Source organism: Clupea harengus, chromosome 1, assembly GCF_900700415.2.
Source record: "Clupea harengus chromosome 1, Ch_v2.0.2, whole genome shotgun sequence".
NCBI lineage: Eukaryota > Metazoa > Chordata > Actinopteri > Clupeiformes > Clupeidae > Clupea > Clupea harengus.
Window position 1 is genome coordinate 3,447,692 of NC_045152.1, and position 11,449 is coordinate 3,459,140.

General features: G+C 44.2%; 1 protein-coding gene and 1 long non-coding RNA gene across 2 annotated transcripts; both read left to right on the forward strand.

Moving 5' to 3' along the window:
- Positions 1-212: 212 nt before the first annotated feature.
- LOC116222055 lies at positions 213-2,046 on the forward strand. The gene is made up of 3 exons (XR_004164438.1): positions 213-293; positions 929-1,313; positions 1,627-2,046. It is a non-coding gene; the product is annotated as an uncharacterized LOC116222055 (long non-coding RNA).
- A 1,545-nt stretch (positions 2,047-3,591) lies between these two features.
- LOC105905284 (somatostatin receptor type 2-like) lies at positions 3,592-10,788 on the forward strand. The gene is given in 4 exon segments (XM_012833288.3): positions 3,592-4,044; positions 6,988-7,347; positions 7,350-7,747; positions 9,903-10,788. Coding segments are annotated over 3 exon segments (1,125 nt in total). The 5' UTR covers positions 3,592-4,044; positions 6,988-7,037; the 3' UTR covers positions 10,320-10,788.
- The last annotated feature ends 661 nt before the right edge of the window (positions 10,789-11,449 follow it).

Here is an 11,449-nt window from a genome sequence, read left to right on the forward strand (position 1 = left end):
ACTACAACAAACAAAGATCTTGTAGCGTGGACGGGGTAGCAGTGCTTCCATGTGAGATGAGACGGTTGGCTCCTGGCATATCTTTGGGTGTGCCTGAGATCTGTGTCTGCCTCCATTCCCTTGGGCTAGGCATCATACTCATACTAGACATGATACCCATGACTAACAGCTAAACTAGAGGATATACTCTTGGTTACTGAGCTGGAGCACTGCCTGGCGTAGGACTGAACATTTCTTCACGTGCGTTTCACTGAACGTAAGCTGTGCTGAAGACTTTAACACAGGTTCCCAAGGTTTGAATTTAATAGCATCACAGCTCAGTTAAGTGTTAAATTGGTTCTCTGGCAAACACTCTGTATTACCTCACATTTCTCTAGGTCATAAGTGTATACTTTCCATGCAAGACTAAATATATGCGTGACTTATATTAAATATAATATATGCGTGATCAATATTGGTACACCATTCAGGTCTCTGTGGGTTTTTTTTTAATTGGGATAATTTCTTCAAGCCTTAAAAATGTTCACAACACTTTTTCCTTGTCTGGTGACGTGCCAAGAACTGGTGAGGTTTTTCTCAGAGCACTCTCTTAGATTAACCTCATTTTAATATTAGTGTTCCTCTATTTTAACAGGATGTATACAAAATGGCTGTTATTAGACCTAATGTTCTTTGCACAGCAAAGCACACACAGCAACGCCAGGCATCGTGTAAATATGTATTTGGGAGACAGTAGTGCCCTTTGCTCTGGAATTCCATGTTTTTACCATTTTCCACAGTGCTCTCTGAACATCCAAACATCAATTTGTCAATGACGAAATGAGAGAACAGATGTGAGTGTGTGAGGGGTCATGTGTGTATTTACGTTTATTTTTCTTTCCCAGGGTTCTTGTGTATAAGTATGTGCTTTTTTCTGTGTGTATGCCAGTGATATATGACAGTATCCTCATGTGCTGTGTGCTGGAGAGGAACCTTTGCCTGACTTGTGCGACTGCCAAAAAACAAGCCACACGATCAGGTTATTAGTGCTTTATGACGTGTAGCGAACAATGTGAACCAGAGGCCAAACATGAGTGGGTTCCCCCAGCCCGAGGGAGCGCAGAGGAGGACATTCTGTATCAAATCCATCCCTAGTCCCTTATTCATGCACTCTATCACTCCATAATGGGAAATTACAAGACTTTGTTTGAGTAGCCCTATCACAAGCCTGCTTCAGTGTGACCGCAATACAGTGACCACGATGAACAGGCATGCCTTGTGCCAGAGAAACTTCAAGTGATAGGAGAGATCCTCGGAGAGGAATCTGATAGAAGGTAAGCACCTTGGGTGGTTAAAGTTTGTTTTAAATAAATTGATTAGCAGAGGGAAGAGAATTAAGGATAATCTTGCTGGCCGGTTGCTGTCTGAGAAAAGTGTGGGGGTATGCGAGAAAAAGTGTCCGAAAACAGCTGAAACGGTAAAACTATGTTAAAATATCTAGTCTCACCAGGTGAAAAAAAACTTGCCTAAAGTCCTCTGTGATGTCAAGCTGATATTTCAACATTCGGATCAAATCTCTTTCCCGTCTGAGATGGCAAAGAATGGTAGCGCGAGGCTCAGCAGAATCTGTGTCTCTGCTTCTTTCAGCCACAGCTTTGTACCCACCTTCCCTCTGGTGGAATAGAGACGCGTGCAGACAGACTCGGTAGCTCCTGGACCAAAGACAGTTGACAGCTATGTTCCATAACGGCCTAGGTGAGTGGATTGCTCAAAATGAATGCCTACTTTGATAACACAAACTCAGCTCTGACAAAAGATGTTTATGGAGGTGAAAGCCTGGGATCTAGTCCTTCCTAACTTTTACTCACAGTAAATCACTAACTAAGCCAGGCTGAGTGCCAAACAAAGGCCAAACTGGCCACATTCAAGATGGACACAAAACATTATTCTCCATACAAACTTTTAAACCGCATACCTTGAGGAGGACTTTCATGTTGAATAGGCTATTTCTTATCATTCATCTTATGGTGTACTGATGAACATACCATTACAAATGCAGTAGACCACATGTGCAGTAGAGCAACACGTCTGTGTCTGACTCTGACAACATGCAGTGTACCACACGTGCATTAGAACAACACGTCTGTGTCTGACAACATGCAGTGCACCACACGTGCATTAGAACAACACGTCTGTGTCTAACAACATGCAGTGTACCACACGTGCAGTAGAGCAACAGGTCTGTGTCTAACAACATGCAGTGTACCACACGTGCATTAGAACAACACGTCTGTGTCTAACAACATGCAGTGTACCACACGTGCAGTAGAGCAACAGGTCTGTGTCTGACAACGTGCAGCAGGCCACTGTGGTTAAATTTGCAGCTGCAGCACATGCCAAGGTTTTTGAAAAACAGTAGATAGATGGGTTTATGATACTGCGCGCAGCACCTGAAGTTCAAACAAAAGGGAAAACCGCTTACTTGCTAACACTAATCTTTAACAGGTAGCGGCTAACCTACACCATGCATGACAACGACCAGTGAATAGTAGCCTACATATTGTAACATGCAAGGGGGTCGCACACTTCTACGTGTGTGTGTTGTGTATGTGTGTGTGTGTGTGTGGGTGTGTGTGTGGGTGAGACAGCTCCCAGCATGCCCTGCAAACGAGGAACTGTTTGTTCGGTAATTCAGCGTTCTATCCTGGAATAATGTGATTATGCCTTCCCTTTTGTGTCTGGTGTTATCACGAGTAACTGTTAGCATTTTGTCCATGTTTCATTGTTGTTGATGCCTTGGTTTAGCCCTGTTTTATGTTAGCTTATCTGACCACCGTCAGTGTGAGTGCAGTGTGAGACCTGCCTCCTGTTTCCTAGCTCTTAGGCCAATAAATGGCTCCCTCAGGGTTGAGTAGCACTTAGGGCTCAGAAGCTGCATTAAGATCTGAGATTGATGATATTATGAATTGAATGTTCATACCTGATTGTTTAAATTGTGAATCCAAAGATATCAGTTGGACTTGATAGGGCATGGGACAATGTTGCACAATGAGCCTACTCATGAACTTGGGTGGTGAATCTGGCAGGAGTTTTAGCAGGGGAAATGGTATTAATGTATCTACATTTTCTGTCTGTTAGTATTTGCTCACCCCTACCTAATAAGACTGTCTGCCTTCTCTGCTCGCTAGACGAATATGACTGAATCCTTTCTGTTCTCGATAGAAAGCAAACACATCCATAGCTAGTATATATTTTTTTCCAATAGTTTGAACAATCTCGGTCATATTTGCACATTAAATCAACCAAGCTGGTTCATACAGGGTTAACTAGTGCGTCGAGGTCATTTTCATTTTCAACAGTGGGAAAGCATTTGCTTATTTGACTTTGTTCGCTCTTCTGTAATCCCAGGGCCACAATTTCACAACGCTGGCTTTGAGCTCACGTTAGCTAACATAGTGAATCATTACAACAACATTTGCACAACACAGACGCAACAAGGATTAAATATGCAGTCAACATATATTCATTATGTATTTACATAGGGCGTTAAGTCATTGGATCTTTACTAATTATTCCATTTCTCATTTCATGTTGAAAATGTGACACTAAATATTGACCTCTGCCCCGGTCAAGTGATAAATCGATAACTGCCCCTGAGATGAAGTGTAGGCTGTACGTGTGTGCGTACGTGTGTGGTTGTCGGACAAGAAGGTAGTTAGAACCAAATGTGCGAGTCTCCGATCACTCTCTCTCGCGCGCGCTCTCTCTCGCACACACGCCGTCAGTGTCTGTGGATCCGTGTCCCACTAAAAATTGGATTCGCAGATACAAATGCGTCATTTATGGCTTTGCGTTTGGAAGGTGGGATCATACTGGGATAAATAAAACTGAGGTTTTTAAGCAGATGAGAAAAAGCAGAAGTAACGGACTGGGGTGAAAATGTGTTCGGCGAAGATGGTTGATAAGGAATGGATTTAGGGATTGAATCCTCTGGCTTGAGGCTGTAACAGGTGTATTGCACAAACCAGTTGCTGGAGTAACCAATTTGGATCATTTCAAGCTAAGGTAAGAAAAAAAGGAACTATTCCAAATGTAAATTGTTTTATGTAATTAACACATATCAAAGAAAGGGCTTAGACTGCTCACTGATAAACTTGCCTTGCCCTGATGTTGAAAGGACAAGCTAAAAAAAAAAAAGCAAAACAATAAAGGAAATGGTTAATTTTTAAGTCCTAAGTTACAGCTGTACCAATATTCCTGATTATTCATTTGTTCTCGAGAATGTGTGCCTCTCTGTTAGACAGAAGCTAAAAAAAAAAGAATGGAGTGAATCATCTCTGTAACACATCACAATTGTCCAATAAATCATTGACTTTAATTCGCCATGCGGTATTGACCTTAAAGAATCGTGTTGACATGGTGAAGGGAAGACTGTTTATGGCAGTTCTGGAAGTTTTTTCAGGTATAGCCTATGCAAAAAAACAAATCTGATGAGGAGCTGGGAGAGCCTTTCCTTTCGAATCAATGCAATTAGAAACATAAATAGCTCCTGTACATATAGTCATCGGCAGATGTAGGTGTGTTTGCCCACACGTCGCCTTCTGATGAAGTGTATTTGCGCTGTGCGCTTATCGCCAAAACCAGCCGCACTCAGGAGACTATCTGCAGGCTTTGGACCTGACAACGTGCATGCAGAGACTGCATGCGGGATTGTGATCTCATGTCGATGGCTGGTTCGGATGATTGATATGGAAGGCAAGGTAAATAAGTACTCAGAAACAGACTGAACTCTAAATCGAACAGAAAAAGTAATTTCCCATGGGATGCCCTGGGTATTTCCTGATCGATGCTTAGCGGAGGTCCGTTTTTCTATATAGTTTGCATATTGTTGATGTGTCAGAATACCTTATGCCCTTAAGTAATTGCCGATATTTGCTATTGTTTGCCTTAGCATTTACTTTGTGTGTTTGCAGCATTCCGCGTTTAAAACAGCACACATTTATAATTAATAAAGCACTGGGTTTGGACAATGAGATATGACGATGCCTGTTGCTTCTGTGTCGCCGCCCCAAACAGCACGCCTTCTATTTCAATTACTTAAGTTAGCCTGATTGATTGCAAACACACCCTCTCATAAATTTAAGTTAGACTAAAGCCCAAGGGTGGAGAGACAATAACGCTTTCCCTCTCAATCACCTTTCCCCCGTTTGTGTATTGTCTCTGCTATGGTTGCCTTGACTGTTTGCTGCATGACATTGTAGCATAGGCAGAGTGCTCACAGAAATGACGGATTATATGAGACACGTACACACTCTTCCCCTTCCCTTTCTCACCATGGCCAGATTAACAACACAGAGGGCCCTGGGGCTACACCTAATCATAGGCCCCCCTCAAAATTATCACCAGATCATTAACGAAGTGTACATTTTTCAATCACAATGAAATGCTACATCACGACGTAAAATGTAAAATGTGTATACCATTGTAAGTCGCTTTGGATAAAAGCGTCTGCTAAATGACTAAATGTAAATGTAAATGTGACAATACCATTCTAAACACAACACTACACACGCACTCTTATGTATATCAGCATTTCGATAATGGCAAATCAGCTATACCTGGCTACACCAATTGTGAGCAACTAAATGCAATGAGCCTAATTAGAATGTCAAAAAACAATAATCCTATGAATCTGAGTTCGGTGCACTACAACAGTAAGAAAGGTGTGTAGGTAGGTATGATTGATTAGTAAACCATTTATTTTGTATGAACAATTATTTCCACTTTCCAAAAAAGACAAAATCATGAACATGACTATACAACCAGGGTGTGGGAGTAACTAGAGTAACTAGTTACATGTATGTCATTGAATTACAATTTTTTTTTTTATGGTAATCTGTTACAGTTACTGAGAATATCTATTAAATTACAGTTAATAATCAAAAGGTTGGTGATTACAAGGGGTTGCATCTGAATATATTTCTTTTGGTAAAAAGATGGTATAGCAAATTTCTCAGCCAGTTGATTTCTAGTCTGAGAGAATTCTATATCCTGTCATACATTCTATACAGCTTGGTTGCTGGCTGACACCAAGTGCAAGCACAGAGACGTGGTATCACCACATTTACGCCAAACCGATGTAGGCCTCCTTTGTCAACCAGGTGCCTGCCAGCCTGCGGGCCCTGTGGCTTAAGCCCCTCATAGCCCCACTGTTAATCTGGCCCTGTCACTCAAACCCACTCACTCACTCAGTGATACGCACATTTCCACCAAAGTCTTACTCAATTTTCTCTCTCATATATGCAGACTAGAGATTGCAACAGAGAGCTCAGTCTGTTGCCAAAGGTCAAAAGTAAATATATCAAATATGTGTGTCATTTGCCACGTCTTTGTCGTTTAACCCTTCACTTGCCCACCTCTCGAATCCTGCTCCTACAGATCTCTGCATTGTCTGATTCGGCACTGGTCCCTTCACATTCACCCAACAGACCCCCAACCCCCCCCCCCCCCCCCCCCCCGCCTCTAGAAGTTGGGGCCCCTTTGCTGCTTTGTACTCCCATCTGAGTCTTTCGGTCTTAGTATACCCCACCAGCTTGCACCCCCCCCCCCCCCCCCCCCCTTCCTTCTACCTCTATTAGTCCGCTGTCTCATTTATCCCCCAGCGGCTCCTCTCTTCCCCTGCTCCGCGGGCACGCTGTCTGTCTGTCTCGTTCATCACCCCTCGGAGCTGATTCATGTCCTGTCTCACTCTCATAGTGTTGGCGAGATCCCCCCCCCCCCCCCCTCCCCTCCATGCTCGCTCAGCCTTACCCATTCAGTAACCATAGCGCTCTCATGGTTTTCTCTCAGTTCCAGATTCTGACAGATAGTTCTGATAGGGAAACCCAATCGTCGTTCACATTCTCTCTGCCCCTCTTGCTTATTGACTCGGTTCTAATGAAACATTGTGAGAACACTTGAGATGTTACAGTTGCTATAGTTACGTGTTCATTCCTGCTCTGTCGGCAGGTGTCATGTCACTCAGGAGTCTGCCAGGGAAGTGACCTCAGTCTGACACCATGGAGGACACATGGCTGCTCCTCTCCCCCCCCCCCAACCTCAGCGAGCCGTTCCTGTACGACAGCTTCCTGCCGTACAACGAGTCGCAGGTGGGCTCGTACAATGACACGGACACCGACTTCCACCACACCACCAGCGGCGTTGTCATCACCATCCTCTACTTCGTGGTGTGCGCCGTGGGGCTGTGCGGCAACACGCTGGTCATCTACGTCATCCTGCGCTACGCCAAGATGAAGACGGTCACCAACATCTACATCCTGAACCTGGCGGTGGCGGACGTGCTCTTCATGCTCGGCATGCCCTTCCTCGCCTGCAGCTGGCGCTGGTCAACTGGCCCTTCGGCCTGGCCCTGTGCCGCCTGGTCATGACCGTGGACTCCTTCAACCAGTTCACCAGCATCTTCTGCCTGACCGTCATGAGCATCGACCGCTACCTGGCGGTGGTGCACCCCATCCGATCCACCGGCTGGCGCAAGCCGCGATTCGCCAAGACCGTCAACCTGGCCGTCTGGGTGGTGTCGCTGCTGGTCAACCTGCCCGTCATCATCTACAGCGGCCTCATCACCAACCGCGAAGGCCACTTCTGCACCATCGTGTGGCCCGAGCCCCAAGAGGCCTACTACACGGGCTTCATGTTCTACACCTTCCTCCTGGGATTCCTTCTGCCCCTGGTCGTCATCTGCATGTGCTACCTGCTCATCATCATCAAGGTGACGCCGCCCAGCATAAGGTCAAAATTGGTGATAGTGATAATGGTGATGACAGGGTTAAGGTAATAAGGGTGATAATGGTGATGACAGGGTTAAGGTAATAAGGGTGATAATGGTGATGACAGAGTTAAGGTAATAATGGTGATAATAATAATAATGATGATGATAACGAAGATGATGATGACGATGATGAAAAACAGCTCATCATCATCAAGGTGAAGCTTAACATTTTCTCTGACTCACTTACTGATGTTGATAATAATGATGATGTAATGATGAGGTAATAATGGTGATAATGATGATGATGATGATGATGATGATGAAGACAATGATGAAGAAAAACGGCTCATCATCATCAAGGTGAAGCTTAACATTTACTCTGGCTCACTTACACATGTTGATAATAATGATGATGTAATGATGAGGTAATAATGGTGATGTAATGATGAGGTAATAATGGTGATAATGATAATGATGATGGTGGTGATGATGATGATGAAGACAATGATGAAGAAAAACGGCTCATCATCATCAAGGTGAAGCTTAACATTTTCTCTGACTCACTTACTGATGTTGATAATAATGATAATGATGATGGTGGTGATGATGATGATGATGAGGACGGTGATGACGATGATGATGATGAAAAAGCAAGATTTGATATTTTAACTATAAAAATTGTCTAGATGAAAGGATCTGAGTAAGTGCAGTTCAGTGGGTCTGTTGATTAATTCCCCGAGCCTGGCCCCGGGCCTTGTTTTAGCAATTTTTACTTCACACCGAAATATACCAATCTCTGAAATCAAGTTTAAGCTAATGATGTTTCAAATCAGCCTCTGGCAGAAACCCACATGAGAGTAGTGAACTGGAGGAAAGGATTTGGATGCGATCTGTAGCTTGGTCGTGTCAGTGCCTCCACGGAGCATAATGAGAGTGAGGAAAGGCAGGAAAGTCTAATAGGAACAGTAATGACTGTAATGGCAATGAAGTCGGCAGAAACAAAGATAATAAGAGCCACAACAATATATTAAAACATTAACATAATACCAAAGAACAACTAGGGGCAAGCACTACAATAATCCTGGCTGCAGGAATCATACAATGCATCAATTAAAGTAAAAGTATGTCTTATAAAACAACAAAGGCATTGAAAAGATAATAAGCAAGCATGAAGATACTTCAGTAGATGCTTCTTATAGCCAGGTAATAGAATGAAACAAAGACAGATTTTAATTATTATTAAACACATTGTCACTTGTACATGTCAAGGACATTAATCTAGTGTGCTTTAATGTGTGGGTGGGATGTAGGCGTGAGGATATGTCTCTATTTTTAGAACCTATTTCTATCTGTCAGCTGTGTAGTCTTAACAAACTGCTAGGTAATGAGCAGAGATGAAGCTTGAAGCTCTTACTTATTTCATCTTCTCTGCAAATGCATTTTGAGGTTTGAATTAAATGTTGAAAAATTACCAAAGCTAATTTCACCAAGCGAGTAAATGTGAATCACATTAAAGAAATGACTACACCTGCAGGTATACTGGAGGGTTCTGGATACACAGAAGTTGTGTTAGGTTGCACTGTAATTGCAATTAAACAAAGCAGTGTACTGAAGGCAAGGCTAAGAATCTATACTTGATCCGTTGTAGGACATTATTAGGATATTATTTTATGGAGTCACTGCACTTTTCTAACAGTATGAGGATATTACATTCAGAGCTATTTACCTTTTTCATTCATGATTGAAGAACAAGTGGCTCTTTTCTGGATAGGCTGAAGATGAGATCTCAGTGACAAATAAGCTCTCTATTGTAAATCAGTGAGATGGGAGTAGTTCATTTCTCTAACTTAAAGCTAGAGTCCGCGATTCTAATCCTTTTTTTCTTTTTGTCAAATTCCCGCATATTGGTCCTTTAGCTGTCTGTTCTGTGTGTTTGTACAGAGTCCTGGCTCTGTAAATAGGAAACAAACAGAGTGACTCAGGCCGAGCCGTAAAACAACTCCAGCCAATCAACACGTTGCTTCAGGAGCATGGAAGGGAGGGGTTTCATTTGAGTGGCCGTTGAGGTCAAACATCAACAACCGAAGAACAACCCGAAGGCATCTTTCATTCGGCTTGATCCTTAAAGTGGGAATCTTTTTTTGTTTTTTTCCAGGTGAAGACATCAGGCATCCGTGTGGGCTCCACCAAGAGGAAGCGCTCGGAGCGCAAGGTGACACGAATGGTGTCCATTGTGGTGGCCGTGTTCGTCTTCTGCTGGCTGCCGTTCTACGTGTTCAACGTGACGTCGGTGACGGGCAGCATCAGCACCACGCCGGCGCTGCGCAGCACCTTCGCCTGCGTGGTCGTGCTGGGCTACGCCAACTCCTGCGCCAACCCCATCCTCTACGCCTTCCTGTCGGAGAACTTCAAGAAGAGCTTCAAGAACGTGCTGTGCCTGCAGAGGGCCAGCGGCCTGGACGAGGTGGAGCGCAGCAACAGCCAGCAGGACAAGACGACGCGCATGATGGCGAACGAGCCCACGGAGACCCAGAGCACGCTGCTCAACGGCGACCTGCAGACCAGCATATGAGAGATGGACACGCGCATACACGCACATACACGCATACATGCATACAGTCACCAGCAGTGACTCTACAGGTCAAAATATCAGATGGGTGGATAGACACACACACACACACACACACACACACACATATGTATACAACACATTACAGGACAGTGACGTAGCAACTGCCTACATACAGAGCGTTGTGCCCTACAGAACAGTGCCCTGCAGACCAAAATATGAGATGGATGGATAGACAAACACACACAAACACACACAAACACACACAAACACACACAAACACACTCACACACATTACCGGACAGTGACGTAGCAACCACTTACAGACAGAGCATTCTACAACAGACCAAAATATGAGATGGATGGACAACATATAACAGGACAGTGCCATAGCAGTCTTCACACAGACACACTCATATAAACACATACAGAGACACACACACACACACACACACACACACACCCAAACACATATGTATACAATATATAACAGGACAGTGACATCGCAGCCTTCACACAGATACTCATATACACACATACAGAGACACAAGGCTGAATGTTCATTTTGTATAGATCAGGGAATTAGGGGAATAAATAAGCATGTGGTACACAGTGTAACAGTATACAGATGGGGTATGGAGCGGCTGACTTTAATGTGGCTGTTACTTATCCATAAGGGCCTATGGCGTGTGTGCTGATCTGCTGACCTTTCCATAGGGTGGAGGAGGATGGGTCTCCTGATCACACATAATCACCGCCACTAATCCTCAGCAGACTCCACATTAGTATACAGAGACACACACACACACACACACACAAACAATCAAGCGCACAAACACTAACGCACACACACACATGCACGCATGCATACACACACATACACACACACACACACACACACAAACCTAGCACTGTTAACCTTTACGGTGACCCTATTTCATTTCCATAAAGATGAGAGCGCGACACATTCACACACCGCTGGCCTCTGGAGACCTTCCATTTACACAGAGGTGTACAAGAGGCTGCCGTTATTATTCATGACAGAAACACTTGGAGCCGGGCCACTCTGGGGCATCCTCGCCTCGTCTCGCCTCGCCTCGCCTCGCCTGGCAACGCCACGCCACACCACTCTC